The 19485-nt window shown below is 42.9% G+C and overlaps 1 protein-coding gene across 2 annotated transcripts in view; it reads left to right on the top strand.

Annotated features, from left to right (window-relative positions):
* Nucleotides 1-19485, top strand: part of KIAA1549L (KIAA1549 like) — a 68601-nt gene that overhangs the window by 2659 nt on the left and 46457 nt on the right. Inside the window, exons 2-10 of one of the 2 annotated variants that reach the window (XM_066320482.1) lie at nucleotides 935-1081; nucleotides 2451-2563; nucleotides 5278-5497; nucleotides 7054-7187; nucleotides 9548-9710; nucleotides 12464-12523; nucleotides 14024-14175; nucleotides 15582-15753; nucleotides 18961-19124. In XM_066320482.1, the coding sequence (XP_066176579.1) occupies nucleotides 935-1081; nucleotides 2451-2563; nucleotides 5278-5497; nucleotides 7054-7187; nucleotides 9548-9710; nucleotides 12464-12523; nucleotides 14024-14175; nucleotides 15582-15753; nucleotides 18961-19124 (1325 nt within the window). Of the gene's footprint in view, nucleotides 1-531; nucleotides 1082-2450; nucleotides 2564-5277; nucleotides 5498-7053; nucleotides 7188-9547; nucleotides 9711-12463; nucleotides 12524-14023; nucleotides 14176-15581; nucleotides 15754-18960; nucleotides 19125-19485 lie in introns of those variants that run through there. The other variant, XM_066320481.1, reaches the window with a different exon arrangement.

Here is a 19485-nt window from a genome sequence, read left to right as displayed (position 1 = left end):
AAACATTAGGCACAGCACCAGTGTTGGCTTTTCAGCTCACTAACAGCTTGACTACTTCAGCCCCAAACAAAAGCAGTGTCACCACCCTCAGCATGCTGCCAGCCCAGTCCCCCTTCTCTGTAACCAAGCTTTCTGGCTCAAATCTCTTGAATAGTTTTATCTCAGAGGATACTGGTTCTGGCAGGTTTCCAGAACTTGCGGACAATCAGTTGGAGTGCCCTAGTTATTTGGTTATGGCTGATAAATATCCAGCCACATTCAGTGAGGAGGAGTGGGACACAAGTGCTACAAGTCATAGGCTAGCTCCCGGTAACATACCTAATAAAGCTACCGAGGGGAGCCCATTGCAAACCCCTACCACCAGTGGTCTGCAGTCAAGTCATCATAACTTCTGTCCATGCATCACCAACACAGATAGAGTCTCCTTTTTTGTCAACAACCAACTTTACCCATTCTGTTCTTACAGTGTTATCTGGAGTATCTTCTGGTGCAATACCTACAGTAGAAACTTCAGAAGCAAAACCACTAACAAGAAAACCATCTCCAGCTTCACCAGTGCCAGCTTCTTCCTTCTTTTCTCTAGGCACTGAACACACACCTTTGCCATCTGTGATGGCTCTAAGCACACCGATACTGACACTAACAAACAATAACACTGCCACAAAACTGACATCGGACCTAAGCCCGGTAGGAACACAGGCAGATTTTCCTTTTGCAACGGGAAACATGACTGCCTCACCTCTGGACATGCCAGCTCTGCTCACAACCCCCAAGAGCAGCACGGCCACAGCTTCCGCACTCGCACCCACAGCCCATGTACCAAGGCAGATAGAGACAACAGTAACTGGCACCCAGAAGCTCCCGAGCTCAGACATCACCCAAACGCCAACCCCATACCCACTGACAATGACAGCAGCTTTGACATCTATTACAGCATCAGCGAAAACAACTAGGCTGCCCCCTCCTGCCGTGGAACCCACCCCTGCTCCTCCCGACACCACGGCAGCAGCCGCTTTCGCTAACATGACGGCAGCTCCCTCCCTGGATTGCCGGCTCTCTGCCAACATGATGGTGAAAACAGGTACGTGCAGCCACGGGCTTTGCCAAAGGGCTCTCCTGTGCCCGCCAGGGGCAGCTAGTGAGGGGTGAGAGGCACACCCCAGTGTCAGGGAGCGTGGGGCAGCAGCGATGGGTGTGCTGCGCAGACCAGCCAGGTGGATACGAGCAGGGCTGTTGGATGGAAATGGCATTGTCCTTACTCGTGGCTTGGGTTTCAACACGAGAGTGTCAAATGAGGTGGTGAGATCAGGCGCTGTGGTGTTCAGGAGCCACTGCAGGACCATCTGTGTGGAGAGACAGCTCTATAAGCCAGGATGGCTTGGTGCCTGCTTTGCAGTAAGGAGTCTGTTGCTGAAGAGGACAGTGCAGTAACCTGCTTTGGTCCTCAGCCCTGTTTATGCACAAAAACCGAATCCTGTTCTAATATGAACACCTAACTCTATCATAACAGGTCCATTTGAAAATTATTTTTAGCATTTAGAGCTGCACACTTCAAAATGGGAGGATTTTGAGGTTTTTTCTATGTGAACAGTGCTACTTCTGGCTCTGGCTGTTTTTTCACAGACAGCTTCTCCTTAGCTGTAAGAGCTCTAACTAAAGGGGCCTGGAGAGGTATCTTGGCCAGGCTTCTCATGGACTCCTTGTGGCAGCACAGTGCCAGAAGCTGTGTGTGTTTTGGATACCTTAGCAAGAATAGGAAAGACTACAGACTACTACTACAGAAAAGACTTTGTCACCTTTCGTGATACAGGCTACAGTGAAATAAGCAGCTTTTGGACCTAATGTGTGCTTGTTAGCTGCTAAATATCCCTATCAGTAGTGTGAAGAGTACAACAGCTATTTCTAAAGATAGAAGTAGCTTGTGTACAGTTGAAAGCACTCAGGCACAGCTCTAAAACTTTCTGCAAATTATAAGAGAAAAAGAAGTAGATAGTGATAGGTTTATTAAAGAAAGCAATGCAGATGCTTCCTTAATAGAAAATAATTGTAACAGTGGAGCAGCAGATTTCTTTTATGTAACTATGGCCATGAAGATGTGAAGCCTGCCTGTGCAGCTCTGGCTCAGTCCCCTGGGAATGCTGTGCCAGTCTGTCCTCAGGCAGTGAGAGGCCTCCATGGAGAGGCAGCATGGCAAAGACTTCTTGTTGCTGCTAAAGAAATTGCATTTGTTAGACCTTGCTCTGGAAACATGAAAACAATGGGCTATTGCCATGGGATGAACAGGGAGCTCAGGAGCTGCCGAGCCCCTGCAGTTCTTTTCTTTGGAGCTGCTGCTAATCCAAGCTGCTCTGATGATCCCTGCACAGCCAGTCCAATGTAAAACAATTAAGGAAAGCGAATAGGAGCACGGTGATATCTCAAACCACCCTGTGGCTTTTGTTGCTCCACAGTTCTGTTCCTGAACACAAGAAGGATGATGATCAGCAATGCCTTCAGGGAGAGTGTGAGAAGAGGCCTCAACCAAGTGCTGAGACAAGCTTTCAACCAGAACGTCAGTGCTCAGGTAAGCTTGGCTTTCCATGCACGACTTCACCAAAACAGCTCTCCCACCGAAGAACCACCACTGGCTGCAGCTCCAGTGGTGTCTCTGGATGCAGGAAACCTCTTGGAGGAGAGCACTGAGATTTTCCTATGCAGGGCAGGCAGAGGCGGCACCCGCTCTGGTCTCTAAAAATATAAGGAATACTCCAAAGGTTTTAGAGGCTGATTTGATGAAGAAGAAGAGAGAAATGCAAACTTCTTTTTCGTGTGCTCTGGGAAATGACTACTGACAGCAGTTTCCTCTTCCCCCTGCAGCTCATGAGTGACTTCTGCTCAGGGGCAGCCGTGTGCTGCTGTGCTCAGCCTGGAACAATGGCAAGAGCACGGCTGGTAAATGGGATGTCACTGCTGTCAGTCCTCTCCCTGCTTTGAAAACCCAGTACCTGACAGGTGCAATTTCCCAGGGACAAGACACCGAGCAGGGAGGAAGCATGTTTTATTGGAAAAAAAAAAAAAAAGAAAAAAAGTGAGGTGATGTGTTCATCACTTTGCAGCTAAATTGCACGAACCTCTGCGCTGCTGTGTGTGAGAGCAGGCTCGGGTGGGCTGCCAGGGCTCTTCTCCTTGGAACACAGCTTCCTGTGCGCTGAGACTGGGGTTTGTGTGGGTCCAAAGCTGTTAGGAGTCACACTCACCAAGCATCTCCGAAGGAAAAATGTAATTTTTCTCAAAACAGAGGTCATCAAATCGACTTCAGTCCTCATGCTTTATTGCTGCAAGTGTGGAGGGTGTCATACTTGGTTTGGGAATTGTGCTTTATTTATTGCTCCTTGGCAGCAGCAATAAAAACTGCCAGGTTTGGTCCTCTACCTTTTTGCAAACTTAAGAGGAGTTGCCTTCTTCTAAGAGAAGAAACAAGCTAAAATTTAGTGAGGAGGACCAGTTCCAGGGATAAAACTTTTTGGAAAATACAGCTTTTTAAGGTAAAGCTCAGCTCATGTTTTGAGTCACAGTGTGTCCATTCCTGTGGTTTGTTATTTCCACTCATATGGGTCCACTCATAAAATTAACCATCTGGGACAGTACAGGAGAACGGGAGATAAGAGACAGCCCAAGCAAAGATTGGAAACTTTGGTCTTTGAAAAGTCTGTCTGCAAACCTGCAATGACAGAAACCTGCATAAAGTCAAGTATGAGCTTCAGGCATGGAGTAGGGGCTGGAAGCTCCCTGTGTTATTCCATGCGTATGTAAAATGTCCCAGTATCTGTGCATGAATGAAGGCCCATGTAATAAATGATCAGTCCAATTTCATCAATATGCCATTTTATTGGAAAATATTGCGAAATAGGAATTTTTGGAAAAAGCCACAATCAATGGACAGCATGGAGCTGGGTGAACCTCAGATCCGGCAGTGTGCCACATCCCTCCCATTGACACAGCCTGCCTTTGCAGGGCCAACTTTTATACAGTTCTTCTTGCCAGAGGAGAGATTGCCTCATTTCATTGTCCATTCCATTGGTGTTTCACATTCATATTTCTTTTCTCTTTGTTTGCTGGTCTGATGACTGGTTTTCTGGGCAGGGCTGAGGTTTCTGATTGCATTTATGGGAACCTGGCATTCGCATGCCCACCCAGGCTGATGTAGATAATATTCTGATCAGGTGTTGATTACTGGGTCGTTGACAATCTCATCTCCAGAGAGGACTTATCTCCTGGTGGGGACATCTTCCTTTGTGTTGCAGATGGGTGGCTCCCCTATTCCTGGAAGCGGCTTGTAGTTTAACCATCACTTTTATTTTTGTGGAAGTAGAATAATTTGATACAATATATTTCTATGAAACACGAATTAATTCCCCAATAAAAGCTCAACCTAACCTGGAGGTTTGCAGCTGTGGTAGCAGTTCTGCAGTCCTTCAATGAGGAGCCCACGCTGCATGAGCTTGATTTATTAAAAAAATATGGATATTGGTCTAATACCGATATCCAACTATGACGGACAAAGACTCTCTAACAGTTTGAAGTTACAAAGTGTGTGTTTATCACGACGCCGGGCAGCGTGGGGGATAGCTCCCAAATATACACCACAATTTACAGATGATCGCAGGGTCTTTTTATGGACAGGAGTATTGAATACCCAAAACACAAATGCATATTCATAACTCTGGTCCATCCCATTCCTCACTTCGTATGGTAATTAGCCAAAAAGCAATTAAGCATGCGTAGTTTGTTCTTTGAAATGGGTCGGTGGTCCTTCTTATGGGGTGGGGTCTCAAAATGATGAAGTAAGATGGGTCTTCCTCACTTTGACTTTTTAACCTTTTAGTGTTGGTGACACCTGGATCCTGTTTTCTCAAGATTATCTGATTTATGATCACATTGTATTCTTGGAGTCTATTGATTAAGTTGACAAGCCTCCTGATTTATCAGTTCCTTAAATCCAGCTTCTGTTAACAAAGGGAAGTTTACCTCAACAACATCCAGTTAGCAAAGGGAAGTCTACCTCAGCAATATCTAGTTTAACTAAAGTCCTTAATTCTTCAAAATTAATTTCTCAAGCTGAGCCTAGAACTCTCTGAGCAGTTCTGCTCATGGCGTGCCTGATGTGTCACTGCCCAATCCCACAGGGTTTACAGCATAAAAACCCTGCAAGGGACGCACATTCAGGGTGAGGAACCCCGTCAGCGGCTGAACTGCGAGCAAAATAATAAAACCCCACGCTTCCCCTGTGTGTTTTAGGTGGAAATCCTGGAGCAGTCGAGTAACCTGACGGTGGGTTACTACGTGACGAGGGGCAGGCTGGTGTTCACGCCGGCTGCCGTCGCCGAGAAGCTGCTGGCCTACGGCGTTGGCAACGCCACGGCGGACATGAGGCAGCACGTGCCCCATCTGCAGGCGGTGCTGGCCCTGGCCCTGCCCTGGCAGCCCCTGCCCGCCTACCACTTCCAGCTGAAGACGGGTGAGCGACGGCTGGCCTGCCTGGGGTGGCCCTTCCCCTTCCCCTTCTCCTTCCTCTTCCCCTTTTCCCTTCCCCTTTTCCCTTCCCCTTTTCCCTTCCCCTTTTCCCTTCCCCTTTTCCCTTCCCCTTTTCCCTTCCCCTTCCTCTTCCCCTTTCCCCTTTCCCCTTTCCCCTTTCCCCTTTCCCCTTTCCCCTTTCCCCTTTCCCCTTTCCCCTTTCCCCTTCCCTTTCCCCTTTCCCCTTTCCCCTTTCCCCTTTCCCCTTTCCCCTTCCCCTTCCCTTTCTCTTCCCGTTCCCCTTCCCTTTCCCTTCCCCTTCCCCTTCCCCTTCCCCTTCTCCCTTTCCCCCTTCCCCTTCCACTTCCCCTTCCCCTTCCCTTTCCCCTTCCCTTTCCCCTTCCCCTTCCCCTTCCCTTTCCCCTTCCCTTTCCCCTTCCCTTTCCCCTTCCCTTTCCCCTTCCCTTTCCCCTTCCCTTTCCCCTTCCCTTTCCCCTTCCCTTTCCCCTTCCCCTTCCCCTTCCCTCTGCTGCCAGGGCCGTGGGTGCTGCTGTGAGGGTGGTGCCTTAGGTTTTTAGCTCTTATATTTTTCATGTATTTGTGACCCTGCAACACTTTAGTGCGTAACTCCAAACTCCATATAGAGCGTCAGCTGCTGTTCTCCCATTTTGGTCAGACACAATTCCCCTCCAGGCCTGGGAATCAAGGACACCTCACTGCCTCAGGCCCCAAGAAATATCAACAAAATTGGGCTGGGGGATAGCAGACTTGGAGTAAATGACTTCATTACCTGAAGCTGTAATTGGAAGATTAACTCCTGATATGCAAATGGACCAAACTTACAAAAGTGTAAGAACCCCTGACCCATCGACCATTTTTTGGGGTGTAGCCCTTGGATGGGCTTTGTCTGCCTGAAATGTACCTGAAGGCCCTTCAATAAATGGAACTGCTTTTTATTCTCTTAATTTTGTCTGCCCTCTGTTTTTAGGTAATCCCAAAAAGGCATCAAGGGGAGGTGGCAGCAAGCATCAGTGCAGAGTAATTGCAGGCCACTATGAGTTAGGAGAGGATAGAGTGCCCTGAAACAACATATTAAATGATAAGAAACATTTTTCTGCATGTGTGCTTACAATGTTTGTATACACATTCTTATGGCAGTTAAAATTCAGTACATTTTTCCTAGAGTGAAAGTAAAACAGAATGAGAATCAGTGTTATGATTGAGCATATTTTGCAGGACCAAATGACCTGCAAGATTTAAGATCATAACTTGTCTTTTTAGAATGGCTTCACTTACTGCATGGCTCTGAGCAAGTCTGTGCACAGTGAACAAGCCCTACCATCTTATATATCATTGCAGAAGCAATCTCCATTTGTTTGTGGAGAGCACCAGCTCTAATAATGCAATTTAATTCTTACATTTTGTCTTAATTAAGGCTAATTTAGTGCAGTTCCTGAAGCGGCATTATTTTCACCTGCTTAATGTGTAAATTGATTGTTTTGTTCTTGGTGCTGCAACTGAGAATACTTTGTCCACGTGCTAATGCCTTCCTTTTTCCAGAGCTGCAGTTTGTGGGTCAAACAGACAACATTCAGTCGTGTAAATTTGTTCAGACCATGGAACAGCGGCTCCAGAGAGCATTTCAGGATGCTGAAAGAAAGGTCCTAAACACCAGCAACAACTTAACTGTTCAGGTACAGTGTTGGATGCTTGGCCAGGGCCTGTTGCCAAACCCTCCTGGTTATTCTTTGCCATGTATATGTTTTTATTCCAACACAGTGCTTTTGCTAGCCACCATGGAAGGAAGTTTATGTTTTCATCTGAAATAAGATTGTTTTATGCATTGCAGGAAAACTTATAAATGCATGATTTATAGAAGGCTGTTGCTTTTCATGAATTGGAGTTTTTCTGTTTGCAGTTCAGTCATATAAATGAAATTCTGAGTATAAAAACAGTCTTCCAAATTTATGTTTTTTACTGAGCATGCTATTCTGACACATTAGCTGCTTTCAGTGAAGCTGTTCAGGTATAAAGATGGTGCTAGGCACGGTTGTTTTTAAGATCTGAAATAATGGAATAGATTTCTTTCTCTTGGTATGCATTTCAGTTTCATGCTCACAGGTACAAATTCACCACAAAGGGCCTGATTTTTACATACCTTTATATGAACAGTGGGCCAACATTCTTTTGCTCTATGCCATACTTCAGGACTAAAGAAATGATCTTCTGGGCGATGTTAAAATAGGTTTCTGATTTATGATAAAACTCTGTGTATGGATTGTGCTCCTCAGAAGGACAAAATCTGCCGTCAGCACTCTGCTGAGTTACTTTGCTGCTGTTTTTTGTGAGCTTGTGTTCAAACTGGAGGAGCTCAGGCAGCAAAGCACGGGGCAAGAGAGGGACTACCACAGTAGGTAAAGTTGATTGTCAAGCTTTCCAATAGCTGGCCCTGTGGCATTGAGGGGAACTTCATGGTGCCTAATTTGCTTGTGGTGGAATTGGCAGATCTCACAAAGCACCTAAGCAATTTTGGAAAGGGCCCTAGAAGAAGGTAGTGGCTGCTCTTGTAGGCATTGCCAATTTAATGAGAAATAGGATGGAGGTCCTGGAGGCAACATATAAGCTGGGAAGTTAGAGGCTCAAGGGCGTGATCTTCATGATAAATTTTTCCAGTATCATGCAAAAGACTAAATCTGTGCAACAAAACACTGCATGAGGGCTTTAGATTAATTGAAAACTGGGGAACAGTTCTGGAGCAGACAGAGCCAGTCCAGAAAAGGCATTGCTGCCCTCGGAGAGTAGAGGGAAGGTGGGTAAAAGGCATGAAGTGTCTTCCATGCAAGGAGAAATGAAATTGGCCATGGCTCTCCAGCCATGAGTGCACTAGTGAATCAGAAGAGGTCACTTGGGGTTTCCCATAACAGAACTGCTCAAATTTAAATAAGAAAAAAGAAGTATCCTTTCCTAAACTGTGTGATAAAGATGTCCAGATATAACTGGAGAAAAAAACTCAGAAATTACAAAAAACTTTTGGCCAAAGATACAACATAAAAAGTTATCAACGCTTTTTAAACCCAGGCATATGATTTAGGGCTCTGACATAGCTGTGGGATAATCCAACACTGTTGAAAGCCATTTATTCCTCATCCTGTGCTAATTCTCCAGCCTTCTGCTCCAGCCATTTGTAAGTGGACATTGGCTAGGCAGACTTTTGGTCTGACCTTGGGCTCTTCTCATGTTTTTTTTTTTTTTTTTAATACCGTGGTTTTTCTTTTAACTTGGTGGTCCAAACCATAAAAATGAAGTATTTAAATGACATTCATGGATGCTGTTGGGCCTACCTATCAATAGCCAAACAACCCCATCCCTTTTCCCCTTGGGGATAAGTTTTCCAAGAAAACACGTGAGGTTTGTTCCTGGTGTTTGAGAATCTCATCCAGTACTTGCTGAATAGAATTGGTCCTCAAAATGTAGTAACCAAATTTGGGCTCAGGAAGAGACTGGCACTGAGCTAGAGTGGGGAGGAGAGCAGGCATTCACTGATGTTAGGAACAGAAAGACATGATATCCCTTAATTTCATAAGGAGAATGTGTAGGTCTAGAAAACAACAGTAGGAAGGCAGTAAAGAGAGCAAGATAAACAGGACAATTAACCTGTATCAAACACTGGATGATTTTTTCTGATAAGCATCCTCTCCCTCATGCGACATTTCTGGCAAAAACAGGGAAAAGCATTTTCAGTCCTGACTACACCTTTTCTGCCTGCTACTGTCCTCCAGGAACCCTGCAAGTGCTAAAGCAAGGATTAAAGTATCACACTTTAGTAAGTGAAAGTAAAGTAAAGTTGAATGAGATGGAGCTAATCCATTCTTCAGGGCAACATTTCCCCAGTTTCTTTGCACTGCCTTGGTGGGATTTCTTTTGTTTTCTTGGTTTGGTTTGGTTTTAGTTGGTTTTTTTAGGGAGGTGGTTTCTGTTGGTTTGTGGTTTATTGATTTTTTTTTTTTTTTTAATGAGCTGAACAACAGCAACACATTTTTTGCCTTTGTTTCAGATTTTGAACACCTCCAATGTCTCCCAAGCTGTCACTCTGTTTTACGTAGTGAAAAATCAAAGCACAACTCTAAATGGCACTATTTCCAGCAACCTTCTCAATCAGCTGTCAGCTGAGCTGGTGGGTTTCTACCTCACCTACCCACCTCTCACCATTGCTGAATGTAAGTATGTGCTTCCCAGCATCAAGATTAACCAGCACCAGAATTTGGCTTTGTTGTCAAGCTCAGGGATTGTAGGTAGTTTTTCTGGCTACTTTTTAAACTGTATCTTGTTAAAAAAAAAAAAAAAAAAAAAAAAAAAAAAAAAAAAAAAAAAAAAAAAAGAAGGAGGGGGGATGGAAATTAGATGATTATTTTTTTTCCTGGGTTCAGTGTTTATTTTGGCTGCTAGCAACACTGGCAAAAAACTAAGGAATAACATATATACTCTGTCATTAATGAAAAAAAAATTCATGTGCCAGGTTTCAAACAAAATGAAATTGTAATTTTGTGAAAAGCAAAGCACAGAAGTTCCCAAAGTCTTCATTTCAGGAACACTTAGCACAGCACTGAATGAACTTTAGCTTCAGCACAGTCCTTTGCTTCACTGGGATCATCAGCCCCAGTGGTTGCTCCAGGAGCTGGGCTGGGATCAGGCTGTTTGTTTGGGTAGTGGGCTGAGCTCCATCTGTGCTTCTGTTTTAAAAAGTTGTGGGTGTATTTGCTGAACTGCATCCTCAGTTTACACGTGGTCTGAGCACTTTGGCATCAATAGCTTTCTTTGCATTCCAGTTGCTGTGGAGGCTCTGAGGTACAGAGAGCTGGAGACAATTGTGTGGGCAGCCTGTGTGGTATATGTGCTCACTGACTCTGCGTGCTAATTTCTTTAAAATGATTAAAGGGCCAAGACACTTGATTATGGGATTTCTGTTTAATCTGCTTGTTATTGTGATGTGTGAAATTAAGCTCACTGCAGACTGGGGTTCTGTGTTTGCTGGAAGTGACAAGAGGCAGGGACATGCTGGGTACCTCAGTGCAGAAACAGACTGCTGGAAAGTGAGCACTGAGGGAAACACGAATCACCCTTTTTTTGTCAGTCCATTTTGTTAGCAAGCAGCCCAACAGCAGAGAAATTACATGGTGCAATCCTTCCTCAGTGACTTGCACGGTGAGCTTTCTGTGGGGTAAGTGGCTTCTCTGCTGTGAGGCAGTCAGGAATCACTGCTAGCTTAGGTGACTGTGCAAATTCTTGGGTAAGGAGGTTTCTGTGTTGTTCTTGAGGTGTTACCTATCAAATGATGGTATTTGGAAACAGATAGGTGATGCTGCCCTGTAAGTTCTTGCGTGGTGTTGGTGCACTTTTGAATCAGATTTTCCATCTCAGGGTAAGAGACACATATCAGGGTGAGCTTGTGTTTTCATAAAGTCTTTCCACAGGAAGGGGAGGCAGAGAGAGAGGCTGTTGATAAAAGGTGTGGTCATGGACCCATTCCTCATCAGACAGGCTCCTTCTTGAAGGCTGGTGGATGCCCTGTGTTCAGGGCATGTCTTCATGGGCCATCCAGGAGCACAAGGAGAAAGCTGGAGGAAGTTTTGATGCTGTCTCTGTTCAGTTCAAGTGTTCAGCCTCCAAAATAGGCGTATTGCATAGGAAGAGGATTGTGGTGCTCCTCACAAAGGCAGTACAGGCATATGCTTGGTATATGCAGGAGCTGTGCAAGCCATTTGTCACACAGCAAGTCTTGTGTGGTACTGCAGTTCTCTGCTGATCCCCACACATGATGAACACACCTGATAAAGTCTTTAGCTAGTGTTTCTTTACCAACTAATGGCTTATATTTCATTTTGGAGCTCTTGGTTTTATTCCCAGTGCAGCAGCTGTACTGCAAACTCATGAACTTAATGCACGCACAGTGTTTATGGCTCCAGACTGACAGCGTGTCTGGAAAATGTTTCCTTTGAAGAGTGTTTGATGCTTATTCATGTGGCAGTGTAGTTGTCTCAGTTTATCAAGCAAATATTGAGGTTGTTCTGCGAGCATGTTATTTCTCAGTAGGCTCCAGTGGCTCCTCCAGAGCCTTTGCAGTCTGTCGTGGAAATGCACAGCTCAGGGCACGCTGTGAAATCCTCCTCAAAAGCAGCTACTGTGCATAATCAAATCCTTCACAATGTTTACTATTCTGAGCCACTTTGGGCTTTAAAAATCAAGGTGACTCCGTAGCAGCCTATCAACGCGCAGAGCATGGATATTTCTGAATTAAGTTCCCAGCATTAATCTATTGAACAAACGCTGGGCTGTGTAATGAATTGGTAGCACATTGAGTTTTACAGCCTAGTGCACTTTGGAGATGGAGGAGCTAACAAAAGGCATCACAACAGCAAATATCAGTTTCTCACAGATGCAGACACATGTAGTAATGCCATAGACAGTGCACAGTGAGTGAGCAGTACACTCCAAGGTGGGCTCACAGCTTTCTTAGTCTCATTTGCAATCCACGTGGAGTCTGATCCTGGTATATTTTCATATTACTTTAGTCTAAAACTATGGTCTGGGCTATATAAGGATTAGTCACAGAATCATCATGGTTTCTCATCTGGTTTTCTGCAGGGGAGAAAGCACCAGAGATTAATACGACACCTATTACCTATCCTTCTTGGTTCTGGGCATTCCTGGGCTTCCTCCCAGACTCTGTCCCAGCCAGGATTTTGGCAACAGGAGATATATGTTCTATTTGGTGTGGCAGTGCTTCTCCTGTTTCCACTTAGTGTTCTTTTTCAGACAGAAGAGAAATTGTAACCCTGAAAATTATGCTCTAGATCTCTTCTTGGGCCATAGTTCAATTTTATTTATTGCTTTCAGGGTAGCCAGTTTTGGGATGCATACTGTGTAGGATGTTGGAATATTATGACATAATTTTAATCTTCTATTTTTAAAGCTTTGGAGTATCCAAACCTTGATGTCTCGGAATCAACTAGAGACTACTGGGTGATAACAGGTACTTTCTAATGTCCTTCCTTCCTCTGGGCACTCCAGGTAATAATTTTTTAGTACTCATTTATATGAACACAGTATTTTACCACAGAAATAAGTGGCTGCTCACTGAACCTGCCTTCACCTGGGCAAATATACTTACAGTCACTCTGGGACATAAGGGATTGATCACCTTGAACAGTGACATCTCCAGCAACCAACACCCACCTCAGAATTTATAGCCCTTTGGTTGGAACAATTCTGAGAGCAGCATTATCTTCCAAGAGGTTTGAGATGCAAATAGGCTTTTTTTTTTTTTTTTTTTTTTTTAAATACCCTGGGACATGGATTTGAATCTGAAATCAAAAGAGACATGTAGACATAACCCAGGAGCAAAGGTGAAGGTATTACACCAAGGAACTTTGTTGTGATTTGCTGACTATATGGGTGCAGGGATTTTTGCATCTTTCACTTGAAGGTCTCAGGCTTCAAAATACTTCTTTTATCAAATAATTTCACAGGTGCCACATTCTCATGCACAATCGTTTTGACTTCAGAAATGATAACTAGGCAAGAAAGAGACCCTGTACCTCAGACACCTTTAATGTGATACCAAAGCCCTTCTAGTTGTTGTGTCTGTACCTGGAATTGTTTAATGCTCAGCAGAGCAAGAGCAAAGGGCCGTGACATGAAATAGACTTGGTATCAGCTCCATCTTTTCATAAACTTGAAATAAAACATAAGATTATGCAGAGATTATGATCCTCTGAAGGGAGTGGTACATCTCCTCCCAGTATGGACACTGTGAACCTGGTACTCCATTTCTTGCCCCTGTGCACTTGCTGTGATGGATTATTGTTGATATTACAATGGAAACTCTTGTTTCAAAAAGATCCTGGTGGTCCCAGGAGACTTTTTTGAAATAATATGGAAAATCCATACATATGTATGAATTGAATCAGCATGTCATATCACTTTTTTTTTTGACTGTGGACCCCAGTGTCTTTTAGATCTTGCAATCCTTTATACTTCAGATGCCTTCATTTATAGTTCAGAAATACTTATTTGGGCTTCAGTGCTCTCAAACAGGATATTTTGCTTGAGACTGTACAAAATCCAAACTTCAGAGTTCAAATCCTTAGGATAGGAACAGGTTGACAGGAACATCTGGCAATAGGCATAAACCCAGCAGCTCTCAAATAGGTTTGAACCTAATTTTTACATCGAAGATCGTAGAGTAGATGCTCCCCTGAGCCATTTTGGTAAACTGAAGGCCTAGAAATGGTATTTTGAGATTTTTGCTCTCTGAAACATCATTGATATTATCTGAGATGAGCAGTGTAGGGATTGAAACAGAAGTGTGTTAAATCCCCACAGGGAATTATGGAGAGGGGATAACAATGTCCAGGTATTTTTCTTTCAAGTTAGTCTGCACCTGCCTGTCCCAAACTATCCCACAGACCACGTGTTACTTTACCTGTCCGTGCAGGAAGTGCTGACATGTGTTTTTTGTCCATTCCCACAGTCATCCAAGGGGTGGATATTGCTTTGCTGGGGCTGAACAACCAGAGCTTTGCCAGACTGATGGAGCAGCGCTTGGCCCCGCTGTTCATGATGTCCCACCAGCAGGGGAGGCGATTCAGACGTGCCACCACCGTGGGCAGCTACACTGTGCAGGTGCTCAATGGACCTGTGTTAAAAGAAGTGCTTTGCCTGTTTGTGTCCTGCTTCGGTTCCTGTAAAAGACCTGTCTAACTAGATTTCTAGGCTGAAATTTCCTGTGCTTCTTGTGGATATCAAAGCAGCGAGGGCAGAACGCCTGGCATTGCTAACCGTGCCTTTTTCTGCAGCCAGCCGTGTTGGCATGCCTGTCATCCTCCAGAAATCATCATTAGTTAATCAGTGTTCATAAATATTTTCTCTCTGGTTGCTATGAGGGTTGGTACAAAGCACATATTTTAGCGTATTCAGCATATGGAAGAGTTCCAAGTTTTTTCTCCATGATGAAAGTTTCCTAGGTAACTCAAAGCTAGAACTTCTTCTTTTTTTTCTTTTTTGTTGGAAAAAATAATGTAAGAAGCAGCCTTTATTTATACAGGGTTAGTCATCAAATCATGTGGCTCCACATCATGTTATGAAGTGGAGACTTCAGACCTGAGTAATTTATTAATCATTTATCTCTTATTTACAACATTTCACATTCAGTATTTTGAACTGGTGATATTTTGTTTTCTCACCAATTGAGCCAACTGATGCTATGGGCAGTTAAAAGATTTCTTCTTCAATCTTCAAAAATTAGTTATTTAAAAAAATTAAATGATGTTTTTCACAAATTGTTTGTTTTAAGGTATAAGCCCAAGGTATTACATCTCCCATCTGCCCACACAATTCTTCGTATTGTTCCGCTGAAAAAATTTAAAAGAAGGAACACATTTTACTTGCCAAAAGCGTGAACTTTTGTAAAAGTTTAGTCCATAACAGAATGGAGAGGAATCACAAAACTCCTTTTTCTTCTCATCATTTGAAATGTTTGACACTTTCTCCACTCTCAGGAAAGGTAGAGGTACAATGGAAAAAATTCTGCCAGTGTTCTGCAGAATAAAATGGGAAAAGCATGATCCTTTTGTTAAAAACCTGGGACAAAAAAGTAATGAGTATAGAAAGGAAATGTGAGGCTGTTTTTTATCTGCAATGTACCAGTAGAATTTTCAGTATTAGAACAAATTATAAGAATTCCCCCTCTACGGAGGACTGTAATGTCAAAAAATTTGATCTTTTTCTCTTTACTGCATGCTTTTCTTAGTGTGGGCTTTTACCTTACAATTATGTTAAAATGTTTTTTTAAGAAAAATTTTAGTCAATTCTCTGACTGACTGATTTAATAGCCTGGGCTCTGAAGGGGAGAAGCTCTGATCCTATGAAAATATTTGCATGGTGCTTATGCTTGTAGGAGGTCTTGAACGAGTTCCTGTGGGCACGGCCTCCAAATAGCTCCTGGCAAGTTTTGCAGTGGCATAACATGAACACGGATTATTTCTCTTTCTCTCCTTATTTATTTATTTATTCATTTATTTCCCTTAAAGATGGTAAAAATTCAACGTATTCCAGGACCCAAGGAGCCAGCTGAACTGACATATTACACCTTATACAACGGGAAGCCTTTGCTGGGCACTGCAGCTGCCAAAATTTTGAGTACGGTTGACTCCCAGAGGATGGCCTTGACGTTGGGCTATGTCATCCAAGTTCAAGCTGATCGTAAGAGTCCTTTGAAAAATTCCATACTTAATTGTTGTTTTATTCCATGAACTGAGCACTGTGGAAAGTCAGAATTAATTCTGATGCTGACAAAACCATGACACCACAGAGTAATGATGACTGGGACAAAGTCGCCATTCATATAATTTGGTTAAAAAAAGTAAGATGTGGTGGCTATTAAGATGTCCTTTATTTTAGACTTGATCAAAATAGTGTAGATTCTTTCCATCTCAGAGAGATTATAATATTTTTAATAATAGTTTTCACCAAGAAAACGACATGGTTGTTAAAGATATTGTCTAGACACAAACCAGAGAAGTTCAGTTGAAAAGAGCTACTTGTGCATATGGGCAGCTTTCAGATTCAAGATAGGATAATATCATTCAGAACAACGTGGCCAAAAACAATGCATTCTTGAAAAGTAAAGTGTTTTTAAATTTCTCTTTTAAGACCTTCATCAGTTACGGAGTGATTGTGGACACAGGTTTCTTTAAATGGGTTTTTTTTTTAGATTTTTCTATACACTTGGCCCATAGTCATAAACCTGTGGAGAAGCTTGGAGTGTTTTTTCACACAGTTAACAGCTCAGTGTACAAATCCATGCTTTTTGCTAACTGGATTTGTCCACTTCGCTGAAGTATTTCTTTAGAAGGAATCAAAATTATGTAGTGGACTTCTGCACTGGATCTCCTTACTGCTGAAACAGCACATAAAATGGGCATCCCTGGTGCAATTATATCTGCCTGGAGGAGTGGTGATACTGAAATAATTACATGAAATGGTGACAGGAAAAAAAGAGACCACTGTAATGAGTAATTTATATGTCATCCATAAACATAGGATTGAGTAAGAAGACTGAAATACGATACTATTTCCAGAGAATGAACCACGTACTGTATCTGATGCTTGATTTGATCACGGCCTGCAACTGATGCTCAGTTGAACCTGGGCATCTCCATTCCATAAATTCCAGCATTTAAATTCTAAGTAATTTTATTTTCCATGAGAATATTTCTTTAATGTATTTTTTAAGTAAAGAAGATATAGATATAGCAGTTTCCTAGCTCTTTGTGCAGTGATGTGATTTATATTTATGCAAGTATTTAGGCAATTTTGGAATCTACTGCTCATCATCTGACTTTGTATTTCCATGGTCTGATAAGGCAGCCTTATTCATCTGTTGATTTTCATACCAGCCATGTATGCATAGATCACTGTGAAAAGAGAATATACAGAAATTGAAATTGTGACCTGAGGTAACTGAGATTCTGAAGGTAAAGTACTTGAAATGCAGGAGGTAATTCCATCTTTATACTTTATTATGGGAAAAATCCCAGTTTCTTTCCTTTTGAACACAGTTATTCGTAGTCTGTCTTTGTTTTGCCACAGAAGATACTTTGTGTGGATTTCATTTTTGCTCATTATAATTTCTGTTCTAGCAGAATGAAAAGTTCTGTCCCAAAATACTGTAAGAAAAGACTCATACCCTCGGGAGCTCATAGCTGGGTTAGGTGAGACAGAGGAATAACAACACAAAAAATGGATGTTCCTGTGTTATGAGCCAGAGACTGAGTTACAACAGAATGAAAGGCTTGCTTCAAATTCCACTGAAGTCTTAGTGAGTTGAATGAAACATGGGTTGACTTTAGGTCACACTGGAGTCTGGTAACTGAATTAAAGATGTAAATTAGGACTCCTAAATGTCTGTCCTATTAGCCATAAGGTCATAATTTCCTCTCCATCCCTTAGGAGAAATAAATGTAATTTTTCAACCCTTGTTTGCTGCTTCCACAGCAGCAGTCTATAATGAAAGTTTTCGTTTTTTGTTAAAATTCAGATTCTGTTTCCTTCCCCACAGCCCTTTTATCCCCAAAGTAAATGTCAAAGTCAATAATTAAGAATTCTGTGAGTCTGTTGAAAAGTGAACCCTGAAAGTCTCCAACGTGGCCTTTTTGCAGTCTTGTGCTCAAGCTCTGAGCCAAATGGTGCTGTTGCTACATCACCCAGAAACTTCATTGGTTTTGCAAAAAATTGCAGATCTACCAAAAAAATCCAGGCTGAGGCTCCAGCCAGGCTTTCAGCTGGAGAACCGAAAAGTTCCTAATAACTGCTGCAGAACGAGCTGGTTTGCATTGGAAGTCTTATCCTGAGAGATGCTAAGTGCCTCTGACAGCTCATAAGCTCAATGACATTTGAAAGCGCTGGTCCCCCAGGAAATGGGGACGGCTGCTTTGTGCTGGTGTTCTCACAATGGCCTGCCCACACCAGCAACCAGTGCCACAGCAAAATAAACAGGGATATCATGGGAAAGTCCACCAAGTATTTCGCTGCAGCAAAGCTCAGCATTATAAGGAGGTTGTCTGACTGTTTTTCCAGAAAGAAACGGAATGAAATGAGAGAACTGGGAATGTGCCACAGGAGGACGTCCCATGTGTCAACAAGTTGAAGATTCATACTAAGAGAGATTATTCTGATGAAATGGAGTCTAAAATGTTTTTGCATCACTGCATTTCCAAAATGTACCCTTTTCCTGGTGCCATCATTAATATAGCTGCAAGTAGCTCTTCCCAGCCTCATTATTTCCACTCCTTCAGAAATTATGAATTTTTTTTGACCTTAACTATGATGAATTATTTCTAGAGCACAAGAGAAGAATCTTCCTGTTGCCTTATTGATATTGATAATAACTATTCTAGCTAGTTTCATTGTTTTTTAAAAAACTCTGCCAGTTTGCTCCTGCTGAGCCAGTTGGTCTTTGACACCATGTATGGACTTTGGACATGTATGGACCATGTTCTTTTCACACAGGTGCTTTGCTACTTTGCTCTAAGCTGAGTTTGTGTTTGAAAAATAGTTAAGGATGCATTCCTTGCACCTTTTATTTGTTTGTTTGTTGTGTAAATGAGCCGTTGAAGTGATATCTTATATGGCATCTATCTTGACTTTGGAGTGGATGTCTGCTTTTACATATAACCAAGGTAACATGAAACTAAGAGAAAAGAGCTCAGGGATTTGTGAATTCAACAGTGTTGCTGATCCCCCCCTTTTTTTTTCCTGGTAAAGCAATACATTTGTATTCCCTTGTTAGAAAGCTGAGTTACTTACAGTGCTCTTATACTAATTTCTACACAGAGGCAACTGAAGGCTGGAAGCAACAGGAACCTTGCCCAGTGAAGCTTAAAAGTGTTGGTTTGCCTTTTTCTGCAGCTGTGGTGAAGAACCCCCCAAACAACCTGTGGATCATTGCAGCTGTGCTGGCTCCCATCGCCGTGGTCACCGTCATCATCATCATCATCACCGCTGTGCTCTGCAGGAAGAACAAGAACGACTTCAAACCAGACACCATGATGAACCTGCCTCAGAGAGCCAAGGTCAGTGACCCAGCTCTAGACCCAAAAGTCCATTTGCCTGCTGAGGCTGTGACTCTTGGGTAGATGCAGTCTAGAGGATGTTTGGAGTTGGAAGGGTTGTTACTCATAGCTTGGATCTGCACATCTCCTCTAGGACCTCAAACCCAATGGCCTGAGCTGCTCCTGCCTACTAAAGGTGGGGATGTCTGAAGTTTGGCAACAGTTCAGACCTGGCCCTAACCAAAGTTCTCCTCCCAAACTGCTAATCCAGAATAGTCATTCTTTGAATTTTTTTTTTTCTGCTACTGCTATTTTTCTTTTATATGTTTTAGACTTTCTAATTTATTTATGTACATTGCTGGTTGGGTTCAAAGAATTACGT

This window comes from Sylvia atricapilla, chromosome 6, assembly GCF_009819655.1.
Source record: "Sylvia atricapilla isolate bSylAtr1 chromosome 6, bSylAtr1.pri, whole genome shotgun sequence".
Classification (NCBI taxonomy): Eukaryota; Metazoa; Chordata; class Aves; order Passeriformes; family Sylviidae; genus Sylvia; species Sylvia atricapilla.
This window is presented reverse-complemented; position numbering and strand designations above follow the sequence as displayed.